Genomic DNA, 18,000 nt, shown 5'->3' on the forward strand with positions numbered 1-18,000 from the left:
CACTCGACACACCTAATCACACACATAAAACACACACACACACACACAAATACACACACACTCTAATTCTTTTATCTAATCTGTTGTTAGACTCATAATTATACAGACTGAGAGACAATGAAATGTCAAGGTAATTAACAATGTATGTGCATTTGTGTATGTATGCATATGTACTGTATGTACTGTGTGTGTGTGTGTGTGTGTGTGTGTGTGTATGTGTGCTCACAGGCATCGAACCAGTGCACTGCACTGACAGGGAAAGTCAAGGCTGGAAACTAGTGTGTTATCCCTTTATGTAAAAACAATAGTTCAAATCCAATTCATAGATTATTAAACATTTATTGTTGCTCCGCTTCACTCAACTGCAGTGCATGGGCGCCGGATTGTACCATGTAGTGTGGACACACACACACAGGGGGGTGATGGAGAAGTGTCCCCACCATGCATGGTGCTTCTTTAGTTTACTCCATAACCTACATCTGAAAACACACAGTTTTGGCGCACCGGTCACGGCCACGCGCCTGCTGCGCTCTACACGCCCACACACACACACACACATACAGTATACACACACGCACGCCCGCACACACACGCACGCACGGGGCGTGGCCTTACGTCATGGCCTGGTAGATGAACTCGATGCCGTAGCGCATGGCGAACTCGTCCACCACCTCCTGCTGCACCTCGTCAAAGTAGATCTTCCACGACTCGTCTCCGTAGGCCGGCGGGATCTTCACCATCCCCCCGCCCTCCACGTCCGTGTAGTAGTGGAACATGTTCTGCGCGGGTGGGGCGAGGGAGAGAGAGAGAGAGAGAGAGAGAGAGGGAAGTGCCAAACACATCTTTTCAAAGCGTGTCCTTTAGCTAGAGACAGCTAAAAGGTATCCGTTAGACCTTTTGTTTTTTCAAACCTTGATTGCTGTTCATTTAAGTGTGTGTGTGTGTGTGTGTGTGTGTGTGTGTGTGTGTGTGTGTGTGTGTGTGTGCGTGTGTGTTACCTCATGCAGACAGGTGTACTGCACGTGGTACGGTGCTACTTTCTCCTCGCCCTCGATCTCCACACTGATCTGCAGCCGAATGGCTCCAGACACCGCCGACTTGTCCGTCCTCTTCTCTGTACGGAGGACACACACACACACATTATATAGTTAGTGCATATCGGGTTTTTTTTTCCGTCAGTGGAAGAAGATGGGCGCTCTCATTTTGAGTTGAGGAACGGTAATGCGGTGTTTGTTTCGAATCGAGGACACCTTTACACTCAATGACTTTTAAGTAAGCGTTTTGGCGTCGCATTACGATGGCATTGCAGACGCATGTGTTCTGTCATGAGTGGATCTGACGTATCTCGGTCGACTTGACCGGAACATAAATGTTTGCTTCTAATATTTACTATGATCATAATTACAAGTAAATCTCAGATCTTGAAATTCATGCGAGTGGTGGAAAAGCACTTTGAGATTTCAAATTTTCCCCACTAAGTTCAGAGAATCTTTGACCAAAATTATGTTATGAAAACTGTTGTGCCATGATCATCCCCCCTTCACTGTTTCAGGGTACTTATGGACCTATTAATACTATGGAAGATACATACAGTATGTGTATATACCGTATATATTTATTTATGTATGACCTATAGATGGTCATATCAGTGTCAAGGACATTTAATGTCCACTGCTCTGCCGAGGCTGTACCTTGGTTTTCGATTTGTGGGATTGTCGTGGGCCGCTGTCACTCGAGATTTAAATTTCAAGTCGAACAAAACTCAAAAATGTTTCATCAGGCTTCATCCTTCTAAACTGAAATTCAAGGACATTCAAGTACTGTTCAAAGCACTATTTAAATAATTTGATCACGCAAAAGAAATCAAGTCTATTTTAAATGTTATTTTTATTCATTAAACTATAATATGATCTTAATCTCATCGTCTATTATTTATATTAGTATATACTGCATAGTATATATATAAATGCTATTAATCTCGTCGTGATCTACTATTATAAGTGTCTATTTCCAACCATTATGCCATCCTGGCATAATCTTCAAGGACTTTTCAAGTGCTTCAGCACAAAAGGGGCAATTTTCAAGGTATCCCAGGCGTACTTACATTTCCGAGGACGAAATTGAACTCAAGGACCTGCCACGAAGTGTTAATATTACAGAAACACCCCGACTCACCCAGGTTGTACCAGACGTCCATCTCTCCGCTGAGCGTTCGCACCTCGATGATGCTCTGCCCCAGGAAGTCGTCCGACTCCCTCTTCAGACGCTGCTTCACGCGAGACTTGATGTCGTCGTCTTCGTCCCAAACCCGCACCTTGATGCGGTCCGAGGAGTTGTGACACTCGCTGCGGGCACACACACGGGGGGGAGTTTCAACACTAACTTTGGGACAAACTCCGCTTACTGCACTCCATATCTAAGTCCTATATCCGTGCACTATAAGTCCTATATCAATGCACCGCATGTCTATCCATGCACCGTAAGGTCTATATCCATGCATTATAGTCCTATATCCATGCATTATAGTCCTATATCCATGCATTATAGTCCTATATCCATGCATTATAGTCCTATATACATGCACTATAAGTCCTATATCCATGCACTGTAAGGTCTATATCCATGCATTATAGTCCTCCTGTATATCCATGCACTATAAATCCTAAATCCATGCACTGTATGGTCTATAACCAGGCACTGTAAGGTCTATATTCAGTAAGTTCTATATACATGCACCATAGGTCCTATATCCACTGTATGTCTATATCTCTATATCTATCATCCACCTATATACACTGTATATATACACTGTACAGTATGTCTACTGTATATGTAATAAATATTGATGTAGTGTATGTTCTATATTCTCTATGTGTACTAGATCTCCGAAAAGGCAGGAGCAGAAATGTCCTCACAAGCTGAACTTCTCCTCCCAGACGGGGTTCAGGTTCCCGTAGATGGTCTTGGTCCTCTTCTTGGTCTTCCCCACCTGGATGGTGACGTAGGGGTCACTGGAGCCCGTCCTGTCTTTGGCCTGGAGACCCTGGGCGCTGACGACTGAGACGCACACGCGCGCACACACACGCACACACACACACACAGAAAAACAAACATGCACGCCAGGATTCCAGCTTACAAGTTGCGTAAGCACAACATTCTAACACCTACTGCTCACCTTTATTTCTTCAACTACTTTTCGTTCTCACCATGAGTGACACACACACACACACACACACACACACACACACACACACACACACACACACACACACACACACACACACACACACACACACACACACACACACACACACACACACACACACCCACCATCCAGGCATCACCCACACAGCAACGCAAACCTCGTAACACAATCATGACTCAGTGTTGAGCAGATGTGGAACAACAGCGTTTTCTCAGCAATTAGCTTCTCAACGTCCAGCCCACAGCCGCTGACACGCTGGTGTGTTCCGACGAGAAACTGTTTTGTTTTTTTTTTCTGTTTTTTCATGCACCCTTTGAAAGGGGCTTAGTGCTTCCTTCACACGACAAACGGCGAAATCCTTTCTGCGCTGGCTGAGCCGCTGTGTTCCTGTGGGCAGAACGTGTTGGCTTCCATCGAGCACGCTGCTACCTACAGTCAAACGGCTTCCAGTTAAATCACTTTCAACAACACTTTGCCGCTGATCTCTTAAAGAGCAGCCAGTGAGCTTACATAACGTGACAGATTGCAGCATAACACATAGATGTGGATGACATAGCATTCCATAGATGTGTACTGGATGTACAATCTGGGTATGTATTTCTGTGCGCACACACATAAATACACAGTTTTGCATGAGCATATCCGCAGTATGTTTTAGTTTAACTGACTGCTTATTTAGGATTGTGATTCTACACCAATGTGGTAGTGGGGCGTGTGGGAGCAGCCGTGGACGCGGCTGTGGATCGCTCCGTACAACGGATCTTCTAAAAGCTGCGGTGTGAATGATCCTTGGTCTCTGTTGTCTGCTGTCTAACAGTGAGGTGGGGTCCCCGACGCTGAACGTGGGGCGGAACGGGTGGAGCCCCCTCACCACCAGAGAGAAGCCAGAGTGATTCAAGGGAAATTTAGCATTTTCGTCAATCTTACCCAGACCCAGAAAAAGAAGCCCCCTCCCCCCGCATGCTGTAGCTCCATGCAAGCGTGCAGAGGCGCCAGCTCTTGCGAAATGAGGGAAATACACTTTCCAGCATCTCAAAAGCGGAGCTATTTAGGCGAGAGTAAAAAAAAAATAATAATAATAATAATCGTAGTCGTTTTAAATGCAGGTACCTGTGATTATCAGATGTGGGTTGCCAGTTCAATCAGCTGAGTATTGACGATGATCGGGCCTGAGTCATTGCAGTTCATAACTGGCAACCCCCCAACTCATTTGAAGGAGCGCATCACAGCGAATAAAAATATTGGTTTTGATAATTTCGTATGAATTTGGGTAAGCGAAAAAGCGAATTTTCCCCCGAAAAAGTTTCCCTCAGACCGACGGAGCCGGAGTTTCTTTTCAACAGTTTGTGTGTGAAAAGGCTGTCATTAAGGAATTATTATCAGTCTTGGTTTTGTGAGCAGTTGTTTTCTTGTCCTGCGCACAAAAGCCTTTGGACGATGATTGGTGTTCAATCAACAAATATTTTGAAAATAATTGTATGGTGGCAGCGAGTTGCTCGTTTTAAATCAATCAAGTAATTCTCACAAGTTGTGCAGGCGCAGCTGGCTGTCAATGGCTTGGAAAGAAACCCCTGTGTCTGTATCCAGCCTGAACTCATCTTTGGCGATAAGGGGAGACAAGGTGCGATTCCTGCCATGGCAACGCTGCTGCCACCACGGGGTGAAGTGGCCAGTTACCACGGCAACAGCAGCGGTTATGACTGTGCCCTGTTGTCATTGTTTGTTTTTAATTCCAGCTTCATTCTTATTAAAAGTCACATCGTGAAACAAAATTGTGCTATTTGGGTTTTCAGACCGAGGCTGATTCCTCCAAAGATTCACCTTCCGAATATGCATACGTCTGACCAATCGATGTCGCGCAACATTCAACACGGCACAATCCAGAGGGAGGTTTCAAACTATAAAGTGTCAAGTACAAGGTGACTGTGCTACAGTTTCGGCTCTTGTACCAAACAGTGGAACTCCATGGTCTCTACTCTTTCCCAGAATTGGATGTACCCAAGTAATACTTGCTATTTCCTCTATTTATGGAATTCTCTTAAGGACCTATATCATTCATTGGCAAAATTGTGCCGCGGTTGGTGTGAATATGTCGGCGGTGTCAAATTCCCAATTTTGTGTCATTTATTCATGTTGTTCTCTGTGTGTAAAGGCCTTTATTATTATTAATTATTATTATTATTATTATTATTATTATTATTGTTATTATTATGTTTTATAGTTGAATTCATTAGAGGACAGCCAGCACATTGGGAGTCCGAACAAAACACTGGGTAACGGGAACACTTCCGTCCTTCCTCACTCACCCCCTCCCCTCTCTGCACGGCGCTGTCTCAGAGAGAGGTGAGCACCGCTGATTCATGTCCGAATCAGAGGTGCACCCCGCACAACTCATCCCCGACCAAAGAAGCTTCTAGCGACCAAGTTTATTAGACTGCTGAATGGATTAGCGTCCGGCTTGTGCCCTTCAGCGCTCTTCCTTTTTATTTGTATCTGGAAGAATGTGGCATCCATCAAAAAGTTACAGAGGCAAAGTTTGTGCCGACTTTACTACCCCAGTGGGGTCTACCCCACTTGCCAGGGGATAATGTTGGTCAACTCTGTGAACAGAGCACCAGGAAAAACTACTTTCCGTCAGCGGCGCATGGAGCTCAGCTGGCCTTTGGCACTATTTGTTCAAAGTGTAATAAAGGTGATTCAGTGAGGTGTGTTTGTGAGCTGCACCATCAATCTGATTGCACCAACAGCGCCCAACACCGCCCGCTGGGGGAAATGTAGTTTTAACAATTAATCTATGATCAGTCGCTTTTTCCAAAACATATCTATTCGGATTCAATTGACATTCCCTAAGTGTTTATTTGTGTGTTGTTTCTCATAATTTCAAGACCTGAGCGTTGACCGCTTTTCAAGCACCCCTGACCTTGAAAAACACAACATCAAAACCTCCAAGATTCGCTCTACCAACACAACACTGTGCAAAAGTCTTTGCTCTCCGTTCTCTTTGTTTCCAGCATTTTAAGTAAGATGATATAAAACTATATAGGCGTGCCCACATAAGAGGCATTTGTGTACGCAGCCACATTTTAACATGAGGGCCGAAGAAGCCCAAGCACCCAGGTTTCGGGCGGACGTACTGTTGATGGCGATCTTGGCCGACCACTTGGAGGTCCCGTCCAGGACGCTCTGCTTGATGGTCTTCATGTGCTGCGCGTGGACCAGCTTGGTGATGCCAAACACCCCGCGGATCTCCTCGAAGATCTCCGGCTTGTTCCTCTCCCTTATCTTCATGCGGTCCTTCATGGCCGTGATGATGTGCTGGGTCCGGTCCTCGGTGCCGGTCTTGGAGCTCTTCTCTGCGGCTCCTGAGAAGCGATTAAGGCGTTTATGCAGCCATTTTATTTCCTCATATACTGTAGGAATATTTATATTTTATACATAATATATTATATTTGAAATATGTATATGTACATTATTCAATGCACAGTATATGTACATTATTCAATGCACAGTATATATATATATATATATATATATATATATATATATATATATGGTCTTGTGTTCTCCCACTGGATGCACATTATTTTCATTTTACAATCCAGAAAATTGTTGCACTGTTGATGCATAGAGATTACCTCATGTTTACAGAGCTCCAGACTGCGAACATCTAGTCACATTCGGCGACCATTTTTGGAGACAGTGCTCCTAAATCTTTTAACCAGGAGCACCAGCGCGGCTTACAAATATGCTGAAGTTTTTTTTTTTTTTTTAATCTGCATCGTATATCATGTCAAACACTAGGAGGGAGCAGGAATTAGTGTGTGTGTGTTGGGAGATCGTGCAAAATTTACATTTTTCAATCGCGGCCCCCAGCCGACGTCCTCCTCCTTCCACCCCCCTCCCTTCAGGGAGCAGAGACCCAGACCGAGGGGTGGGACGGCTGTGCGGGGCGTGTGCTGCTGGCAGAGCCTGGAACACCTGTAGCGTCCGGATGGATCGAGCCTCTCCCAGAACACTGGGAGACGTTTGTATGTTTTTTTGTTTTTTTGTTTTTAAATGTAATGAGCATAAAGCTGTCCCTGCACCTGCTCAGCTGGTGGATAAAAAAAAAAAAGGAGCCTCGTACAAAGCTCATTCACTTGCGCGCACAAAGAGGATGTATGTTGACTAATGCGCGCAACATTTTTTTATATTATGTCTGCTGAAACACTGCATATATATCTTTTAATATTTTTAAATATTCATATTTGAACGTCATTTTCTTTTTACAATTCGAATAGTATTAAAATATCTGACCATAGTTTGACAGCCCTAGTGTGTGTGTGTGTGTATGTGTGTGTGTGTGTGTGTGTGTGTGTGTGTGTGTGTGTGTGTGTGTGTGTGAGAGAGAGCTGAGGCTCTCGTCATGGTCGTCAATGACAGCAATTCACTGACCGCATACCTTGTTTACATTTGTTTATTTTTTTTATTATTATTATTTAATTATTATTATTATTTATTATTTGGTGTTTAAAAAGCACAATTTAACTTAATGATGTCTTCTGTCAAAGCACTACTTCACTTTGTGCTTTTTCCTTTTAAATAAAACAGCACATTGTTATTTATCAGTATGTTAAAATGGAAAAAATATCAATGTGTTGCATTGTATGTCAGTTTTCAGTGGTGCTCCTAAATTTTGCGCTGGTGCTCCCAAAATCGTCAGTGGGGAGCTCCAGTGCTACTAGTGGGAAAAAAATAGTCTGGAGCCCTGGTTTACCTTTGCACACTGCGCTGTGCCCGACTTACCACTCTCTTACATCTAGGTAAAGAAACTTGGAGCTTCTACCTCCAATTCCAAGAAGTTCAAGCTCGCCTCTCAGGTCGTGATAAATAAAGTATATATAAATCAAAAAAAAAATCAAAGAGCGAAACTCTGGATTTCAAAAAAACCCCACAGAAGCAAGCAACATGCTCCAGCCCTGCATGCGGGAGGACCACCGGGACGGAGAAACCAAAATCAATAGCCCTCCCCCCGGCCTTGCTCCCTCCCGATCTGTCCACCGACCCTGCCAACAGGTGGATCATTAATTTAGCTCCACTCACTTTGCAGGCAGTCGGCGTTCAGCAGCTCCTGGCACTTCTCGTGAACTTTGACCCCGCATTCGGCGCAGCGCATGCCCTGCCGCGCGATGCCCCACAGCAGCCCCTCGCACTCGTAGCAGTAGGTGGGCGTGGTCGCCGTCCACACCTCAAAGTTGTGGGGCGTCGTGCACGAGATGGGGTAGATCAGCGCCTGCAGGGTCTTCCTGTACACGTGGGTCTTCTGCTTTGGGGGAGCGGAGGGGGTGAGAGGGGAGAGGTGGAGAGAGGGAGAGAGAGGAGAGGGGGAGAAAAGAGAGGGCGAGAGGAGAGATGGGCGGGAGTGAGGGAATAAAAGTGAAGGTGGTGGGCTGGAGTGAAGGTGCCAGGCCGAGGCAACACATCAAATCTGCGTCCATCAAAAGATCCTTCGTTCCCTCATCCATCCATCCTTAAACAATCTAACGGTGTTGAATTGAGATACTGTGGCACAAGACTCATGTAGCGCCTCCGGGTGAGCTGGTTGCCAGCGGCAGCGTGGATAGAGAGAGAGAGAGAGAGAGAGAGAGAGAGAGAGAAAGGATGAGGAGAGATGGAGTGACAAAGAGGAAAGCTGAAAGGAAGATTTGGAATCAACAGGGTAGAAACAGGTAGAGGGAGAGAGAGGGGGAGAGGGGGAGAGAGAGAGAGAGAGAGAGTGGAGGCGGGGAAGGGAAAGGTGAGGTGTTTGAAGAAGAAGAAGAGGAAGAAGAAAGAAAAGGGGAGAGATGGAATTCGCAGGCTAAAAAATGGGAAGAATGAGATGGGGGACGGACGAGAGAAGGATGAGAAAGAGCGATAGCGCGAGGAGAAAAGGACGTGAGGATGCGAGCGGCGCTGGGAGTCGATGCTCGTTACTTTAATTGCACCAACCGCCTCCCGTGTCAAATTAGAGGTCTGGTCACATGGAGCACATGTATCACTTTCTTCAATTTCAAGTGTTTTTCTTTTTAATCAGATGTTTTAAAAATCCCCTTCAATAAAATATGTGCTTTCCATTCTTAATCTCTCCCCTTCGACGAGCACATCATTTACAACTGAATGCCATCTCCCACAAATTTTTGATCTTACTTTTGTTTTCCACATTCCCGTCTGACAAACAAAACAATTTTTTAGACTTCCTGCCGCAAGTGTGTCATCGTATTGCGAGGAGACAAGTGAACTGAAAGCGTACGACCGCCGGTCGATATCCTGGTTCTGCAAGAAAAACACACGGCTATTATCAGAAACGTTGAGACGTAAATCGAACACGTCACTCCAGAGAATTAAGTGAAACCGTTTTATTTGGCGAGGTCGCTGAAGTTTGGGGTGCACGAGTTTTACTCAGTGTTCCCATTTAGGGTTCTCTCTGGCATTACAAAATGAAATTCAAGGACTTTCAAGTACTTTTTTAAGCACTACTTCACACAAAACAAATAATGAATATTTAAGGTGATCTCTATTAATTAAAATATGATATGATCGAATTGTCTATTATTTATATGAGTATATCTTATGATTCATCTCATCTTCATCTACTATTATAAGTATTATAAATTATATGTCCAACCATGCTGGATTAAATGTCCCTGGGGTAATCTATGTCATAAAAGCGATTCTGGAGGTTTTTTACATTACGTTACAATTTGAATAACAGGGGGAATATCACAGGTTTCAAGTACTTTACCATAAAAAAAGGCTATTTTCAAGGTATTCCAGGTATAAGTACATTTCTGATGACAAAATTCAAGCACCCCAAGGACCTGGTAAAAAGCCTGTCCAGTATAGAGGAAAAATTACGTGTCAATAGCAGGTGCGGCAGCATTTAGAAGCCCAACGCTGTGTGAGGAAATTATAGTGAGAGAGGGAGAAGGAAGAATAAAAGAATAGGTGTGTGTGTGTGTGTGTGTGTGTGTGTGTGTGTGTGTGTGTGTGTGTGTGTGTGTGTGTGTGTGTGTGTGTGTGTGTGTGTGTGTGTGTATGCGTGTGCGCATGTGTGTCCCAGTGAAGGTGTGTGTTCTGCTCCACAGGAAGAGAAGAGGCCTCAACAGGAAGCTCAGCTTGATTTGGTAGAGAGCACAACTCTTACTGTGTACTGCATGAGTCATAACACACGCACATACACTGGGGCACCCATACAGAAATAAAAACAAATACACATTCTCCTCTCCCCCCTAGACACACACACACACACACACACACACACACACACACACACACACACACACACACACACACACACACACACACACACACACACACACACACACACACACACACACACACAGCGAAGCCTCCATCTTGCTCTTATCTGCAGAGAATCAATCCGGGATTATTACAATTATAAGGAGCACAAAGCCCTGAATAATAACAGCAAAAAGTAGTAAGAGGAGTGTGTGTTTGTGTGTGTGTGTGTGTGTGTGTGTGTGTGTGTGTGTGTGTGTGTGTGTGTGTGTGTGTGTGTGTGTGTGTGTCTGTGTGTGTGTGTGTGTGAGCTGTACGAAAGTAAAAAGTTAAGTTAATCCAAAATCCCATTATTTGGCATTTGGCTGACAGCTTGCAAAAACACAATTATATATACCGAGTATCTTTCATCTGTGTGTGTGTGTGTGTGTGTGTGTGTGTGTGTGTGTGTGTGTGTGTGTGTGTGTGTGTGAGAGAGAGAGAGAGCGAGAGACAAATCCTTTATTGGTTCAAGTGTCTTAGTTAAAACAGAGCATCAAGACAACCTAATAAAATAAGTAAATAAATGGAAAAGGTAGTACTGAAAGCACCATTAACATTAATGTACATTACTGCGCTCACCATCAAACAGACAAAATCAGTGATTCTGTGACTATGGTGGAGAACACACCTCTCAGTTCCCAAATTTCAACAAAAGCATCCAAGCTTGAGACATTTTTAACATGCAAACTCTGCCCTGAGGCGAGCTGCAACAAGCCCTCTGAACATCAGTTGAGGATCGATAGATCCCGTCCCTTTTTGTTTGTTTGGTCTGGTCAGCCAGATGCTCATTTTTGCCTGAGCTGTTGTGAAGCTGAGCAGGCTAACACATCTACGTGGAGATGCACTGTATTTTGGACAAAATATTAAAAATAAATAAACATTTGGTCTCGCCTCTCTCCAAGCCCACTCAACAGCTGTTTTAATAGAGAAGTTATTTCTCTCAGTCTAGGACACTTCCACCAGTGGTGCTCCAGAGCTTCTTCGCTTTGGCAGAAAGGACGGCTGTTCCCGACACTGGGGTCTCCAGGGGCCTGGGGTCTGTTCGTCGCCACCGCCCCGTGCACAGTCCTCCAACGTAGATCCGCGGTGCGCCTCTCTATCGGAGGCTTGTACAGGGACCTCCAGCCGCCTCAGGGGGGTGAGCCTGGTCCAAACACCCCTGACCGCTTTGACTCTGGTACTCCCTCGAGAGACTGTTTGTTCAGAATTTCAACACCGATGTAGTACAGAGCCTTTTTGGATGTGTCAGAGAAATGATGTAGCGGCGGTGGGTGAAATGAGAGAATCATTCCACCCTCTTGTTGATGCTCCTCCACTGCAGCACAGATGGTCACTGAAGTAAAGACTGGCTGCATCACTGCTTGGGTCCACAAGAGCCTCCATCCCCATTGCTTGCCTGAAGTGCCCAGGAACTGAGCATGAGACCTCTTCAAGCATTCTCTGTAGAAAGCGACTTCATTTAATACCAGTCTCTTCCCAGTCTCTTCACTTGAAGTGCTGGTGGTTTTCCACTGTCCTCCAGATCTCAAGTGGGCCAGCTTCGTCAGTCCAGCTCTGGTTAGAAGTTCCTCACCAATGTGGCCATATGGTTTTGAGCTGTCTCTCTCAGCTTCTAAAACTTTTGTCCATGCATTGAAAACTGACCGATAAAAAGGAGTTGTCTCAGATTGGTCAATCTCATCCAATTTGAGAAGAAAACAGGTGCTTATCGTAGCCCGTGTTTTTTTCTTTCTGTAACACCAAGCATGCCATCTCTGTCCACACCTGTTCCCAGCGGTAGAGAAGCTGTTGTGCCGTCTGCAAATGAAAGGCTATGATGGGGCTGCGGACGTCAAGCAGTCCATGGCCTCCTTCCACCGCTGGTAGATACAGAACTGAAGGTCTCCAGTGATATCCTCGCCAGAACAAGCTGATCAGTCTCTTTTGGATTTCCTTCACGAGTGCATCCGGTGGTTCCAGAACAGTAAAACGATGCCAGAGCATGGAAGCAATGAGGTGGTTTGCAACCAAAGCCCTCCCACTATAGGACAACTGGGGCAGGACCCAGGTCCATCTAGACAATCGGGCACTTACTTTTTCTAATACTCCCTCCCAGTTTTTCCTCTGGTAGTCACTGATCCCAAGGCAAAACACCAAAACACCCAACACCCTCCCTCAGTTCTTTATCTAGCCATTGTCCGAGAACATATCCCTCAGGTTTATCCTTCAGTTAACCTTCGCAGATGATGCTTTTTCATATAGCACCAGATTCCGTTCCAGGGCTTGGACGTCCTCCTGCCTTCTAATAAAAACGGTGACATCATCCGCATAATGTGGAAAGGCAAATAAAATCTTGTGCTGGACCTTCCAGGAAAGACAGAGCTGTCAAACTCTGCCTGAGCTTAGAAAGAAGAGGTTGTATGGCTAAGGTGTAGAGCTGTCCTGACAGAGGACAGCCTCGCCTCATCCCTCTAGTGACTGAAGTCCACCTCCCCCTTTTACATAACTGAGGCTCCTGAGTAGAAAAGCTTAATCCATTAAATACATGTTTTACCAACGGCAAAGCCTCTGGGGTTCTAGGCAGATAATTATGATCAACAGTAAACAGACCTACATCCATTTCTTGTGTTTTTGATGAGTCAATAACATCTCGGATCAAAAACAAATTGTCCATTCTTGTTGGTTGGACCCCCACCAAAAACATGCACACATCATCGTCTGACCAGCGATGGACACTCGTCACCAGGTCCCCGGGCGCGTCCACGTATGCTGCCCACTGCTCCTGGCTGTGCCCCCGGAGGAAGGACAAGCCAGGATGGGTTAAATGCAGAGGCCTCATTTGCTGAGGCCTCTGTGCTGTGTGACAATTAAAGATTCTTCTTCTTCTCTAGTACATAACAATGAGACAGGCCTCCTCCAGTTTTTCAGCACGCAAAGGTCTCCTTTTTTAGGCAGCAGTGACAGCCCTTCCCCAGGAAAAGACATTGAAACCCAAGTAGCAGAAAGAAAAACCCCTTTGTGCTTCACCCATTCGAGATTTTCCTGAGATCTCTTCCCTTGGTGAGAAGTTTCTTCAAGCGGAATCTTTTCGGCTGACTTGGTTCATCATTCCCGAACTGATTCCTCATTGGGACGAGGAAAGTTTTAAGTCGATCGGCATCAGGGAAAAAAAACGGTCACGTCTACAGTGCGTCTGGCGTGAGTTGTATCCAAAAACTCATTAAGTTCCTGTGTGGAATATAATTGTTGTTTATCATCTTGAGACCCAACTTCAGGAAACTGTGAAAGAGAATCATCCTCCAACATTTCCTTATCAGCGTGTTCTTCTATTTCCCGTGTCTATTTCAGTGTTCTTTTGGGTATCAGCTGTCTTGGCTGCCACGCCCGCCTCTGCATCTGGCTGTCTGCTACTTTCCACCTCCACAAGATTTTTGCTTTTCATCTTTGCTTTTGTTGGCAGACTACTTTCCCCCACAGTCACAGATAGGTTTCTGTTTTTTGGTAGCTGCGTGAACAGGTTGCTGTGCGTCTGGGTGCAGGTTCTCCGCCGCCTGCTCTCCAGGCTGCGCGCTCTGACCTGCAGCTTCACCCGCAGTGTGCTCTGCAGACCCGACACCACCTGACCGCTTCTTACGTGGGCGAAACAGCCGTTTACGCCCCACATCACCAAAACATCGAAACATCTCATACTACCCGCACTTGCATAAACCAAGTAGAAGCCATTGTCATGCTTCACTTTAAAGTAGACTAAAGTGACTAAAAAAGTTAAAAGTTTGCGCTGGGTCGTTCAGGTGCATGGACACCCATCTGCGCAGAGAGTGAACATGCTGCAGCCTGGCGTCTCTACAGCCAAGAGCAACATCTTTAAAACGACTCGCCAACCTTCCAAAATGCGATAGCTCCCGCTCCGACGTTTCGTTTGGTATAAATGGTGGTTCCGCCTGACATAGTGATTGGTGTGGACGGTGCAAATCCCCCACCTACCGGCCGTCCAGCGTTACTACTTTTGCAATGAGATCATGTAGATCATCATACTGTAGCATTCCTTATTCAAAAACACCTCAACAGGCTTGTTCATTCTCGACCCGTAAGAAATGTTCTCGCGGCCGATCTGTTCCCCCACAGCGAGGAGAACCTGTTCTACACTAAACCGGGGCTCGCTGGGAACTCTCACCCCATGCCGGTTCAATAGAGACAGCGAAACCCTCCACGTGGAGGGACGCCATGTCTCACCGACCACTTACACTCAGTAGAAACCGTTGAAAAGAAGAAAAAGACAGGAAAAGCACAAAAGTTGCTGAAACCATTCAGCGGCTCACCACACTCACCGCACTCACTCAAACACTCGAGTCCCACCATGCAGTGCAGAGAGAGAGAGAGAGAGAGAGAGAGAGAGAGAGAGAGAGAGAGAGAGAGAGAGAGAGAGAGAGTGTGTGTGTGGGTTCACATACGAGCTCCTCGTCCTTTAAGGAGGTCCGTGTGGCCAAGGCGACTCCAGCCTTTCGAGACTGGATCATAGACTGCAAGAGAGATAGAGAGAGAGTCAGTATATTCACCATAAATTATACAAAATTGAAATCTACATACGGCCATGACACACACACACACACACACACACACACACACACACACACACACACACACAAAATTATCAAAAGTTAAGTTCATAAAAGACATTCTCGAAAACAACAAAAAGCGAAACTCATAATAACTTGTGTGTCTATATAAGTGTGTGTGTGTCTATATAAGTATGTGTGTGTGTCTGTGTGTGTGTGTCTGTGTGTGTGTGTGTGTGTGTGTGTGAAATATCTCTCCACTGAGGCCCGGTGCAAAAGGCAAACGCAACAACTGCAAAATCCCCCCCATGCGACTTCCAAAGGAAAGACGCACTGAACGAGTGGTGAGGACGTGCATTACTCTTTAGGCTCTGACTTACCATAGCCTGAGGGGTGATGGAGAGCAGGAGGGAGAGGGAGAGAGAGAGAGAGAGAGAGAGAGAGAGAGAGAGAGAGAGAGGGTGAGGCCAGGGTGTGCATGGAAACACAAGCAGAAGAGAGAGAAGGTCAAAGACACAAACAAAACTCCAAGACGGGACCATCAACCTTCACCGTGACAACTTTGGCAGCCTCCCTTGGTCGATGTTGTTTTTCAGGAGGGTTAGCACTAAAGTAATGCAGTTTTCTGTACTTCATAGACTGTTCTCATCTCCACCTCTACCTGCTTGGTCATAATATCCACATGACTAATGATCTCACCTTACCTTGAGCACCTAGACGAAAGCACCAAAAGCCTTCCAGTGAAATGATCGATACAATATCTATGTATTCATCATAACTACTGGCCCTAGTTACAGAGATCAAACCAGGTACTGCAGTGTCGGGCTCGGGGTCTGAACTTCATTTTGAACTCCGACCACATTCGCCACTGACATTTGCAAAGGGCAACCGGTGATCTTGCAGCGTGACGTCACGGCGGGTCAGCGGCGGGAGATGGAAATATCAGGGTAATGGGGGAGAAACTTATTTTTGTTTGTCTCTCTGAGTTTGCAGAACCCAGCGACATTAAAAATCTTGTTTAAAAAAAACAAAAACCCAAAAAGAAGTGTTTCATGTCTGCTGGGTTGCTTCTCATGTGACGGCAGCTTCATGCCACCTTTTTCGCCGTATCTGTCACTTCAAGCGCTGCCCGCTCGACGTCCCGAGAGCAACGTGGTTTGAGTGTCTGGAGGCCTTTTGGGGTGTTTTCCCAGACCGCTTCATGTATGTAAGTCGAGGAATACGGTTTTTAAATGTCCAATGGTTTTTTTTTTGTTTGTTTTTTTACTTTTACAGATTCGAAACCGCAGCTTGAACCGAGATTAGGGGCGGTCCCGACTCAGTCACGGTGTCCCGGCACTGCTACAGCTGCTGTACTCACCAACTCGCTGACGAGCGGTATCGGCCTTCTCTTACGAAGGTCAGGCATGCTATCGATGCCAAACGGCGAAGCTCCCCTGAAAAAAAAAACAACAACACGGAACACGCACACACACACACACCTCGTCAAACACGGCAGCAAGACGGGTCGATCGATATGTGGTTAGATAAAGCGTGGCACGGTACTAATGTTGGCTACGTTGGGCAGAAATGAAAAGTGTCAGGGTTTCGTGGATTAGTGGTTTGATAGTTGCTCTCATTTCCGTCTGAATGTTAATGAGTTTCTCAATCCATCCCCAGGACATGAGCAAATAGTTCAAGACGCGGCGGCTTGTCCCGTGAAACTCGCATATTGTAATGAATTTCTTAGCGACGTTCCTTCAGTTTTAATTACATCAATACGTTGAATAACCTTGTCTAACGCGAGAGCACGTTGTGAAACAGTAAATGGGAACGTATCAGAGAAAAGGAAATTGAAAAGTTGACGGCAAATATTGGGCAAACACACACTCATGACATTTAAATTCTCTCTTTTGTTCTCTGACGCACGGGCGCACGCACACGCACACACACACACACACACACACACACACACACACACACACACACACACACACACACACACAGACACAGATACCTACCCGGGTTTGGCCCACGGGTGCTTGCTGGGGTCACCATCTTGATCCCGGCACTGAAACAGCGGTCAGAGGTCCGTTGTCTTAGTCTTTTAAAGGTCGACAGGCTATACTGAACTCATATTACCGGAGCATGCACACTTCAAAGCACAGGAGAGAGCAAGAGGGCATGAGGAGAGGAGAGGAGAGGAGAGGACAGGATGAGGGAGGCTGGGTTTCAGTGCTCCATGCCAGAACGAATTAAAACCGGCCCTGCCAGGGGCGCCGAGAAAGAAAGAAAGAAAGCCAACGGGGAGAATTTCCCCCCACTGAAAACACACGTTCACAACCGCCAGACAGCTCCGCCAGAGCTTTTCTCTGGTTACCCTCGGACTCGAGCTGTAGCCGTGCTGTGGCTACCAGCTTTAAGGGACTTAACTTAACTTTACCTTAACTCCCTTGCACCATCCGGTAAAAATGACACAGTAAGCGTCACATGGACTGTCGTACCGAAAACGCCATCGAAATTCCAATCAGTCGTTGGTATCCACTCCCTCCGCCTCCTGTCACAGCACTCACTGCTGCCCCTGTCAAAGCCCGCCCGCCTAGACTCATTCCATATAAAGTCACAATAAAGCAAATAATAAAACAGAGTGGACTCATATTAAATCTTATTTCCCTGCTGTTCCCTGTTGCGTGAGTGAGCATCGTAGATCGGGATTCACATTCTAAAGCAAACATCTGCAGAACCAGCCACAGTAAACACATTGGAAATCCTGCTTCATGACGATGTTGGTAAAGACAAATACATTCTCTATGAAGTCATGGTTTGGTTTAGAATATGTTTGTACAGCATTACCAGGAAGAAGAAAAAAAAACACAATACTGTGAACAAAATGTAAGAATTAATCAGGCATTTTGGGACATGAAGGAACATCAAGCGCCTCATGCAGAGAGACTGACTTGAGCTACAGAATACATGAGT

The 18,000-nt window shown here is 45.7% G+C and overlaps 1 protein-coding gene across 1 annotated transcript in view; it reads right to left on the minus strand.

Annotated features, from left to right (window-relative positions):
- The window catches only part of LOC307232535 (protein unc-13 homolog B-like), a gene marked incomplete at its 3' end in the record, with an annotated part of 62,498 nt that extends 46,033 nt beyond the window's left edge, over positions 1–16,465 (minus strand). Inside the window, exons 1-8 of the mRNA XM_080003576.1 lie at positions 16,388–16,465; positions 14,938–15,006; positions 8,288–8,507; positions 6,340–6,567; positions 2,916–3,057; positions 2,176–2,345; positions 999–1,114; positions 616–779 (exon numbers count right to left, since the gene is read on the minus strand). Coding sequence (XP_079859702.1) covers positions 616–779; positions 999–1,114; positions 2,176–2,345; positions 2,916–3,057; positions 6,340–6,567; positions 8,288–8,507; positions 14,938–15,006; positions 16,388–16,450 — 1,172 coding nt within the window. The 5' untranslated portion in view covers positions 16,451–16,465. The remainder of the gene's footprint in view (positions 1–615; positions 780–998; positions 1,115–2,175; positions 2,346–2,915; positions 3,058–6,339; positions 6,568–8,287; positions 8,508–14,937; positions 15,007–16,387) is intronic.
- Between the last annotated feature and the right edge of the window lie 1,535 nt (positions 16,466–18,000).

This window comes from Zeus faber (genome assembly GCF_960531495.2).
Source record: "Zeus faber genome assembly, chromosome: 7".
NCBI classification, from domain to species: Eukaryota; Metazoa; Chordata; class Actinopteri; order Zeiformes; family Zeidae; genus Zeus; species Zeus faber.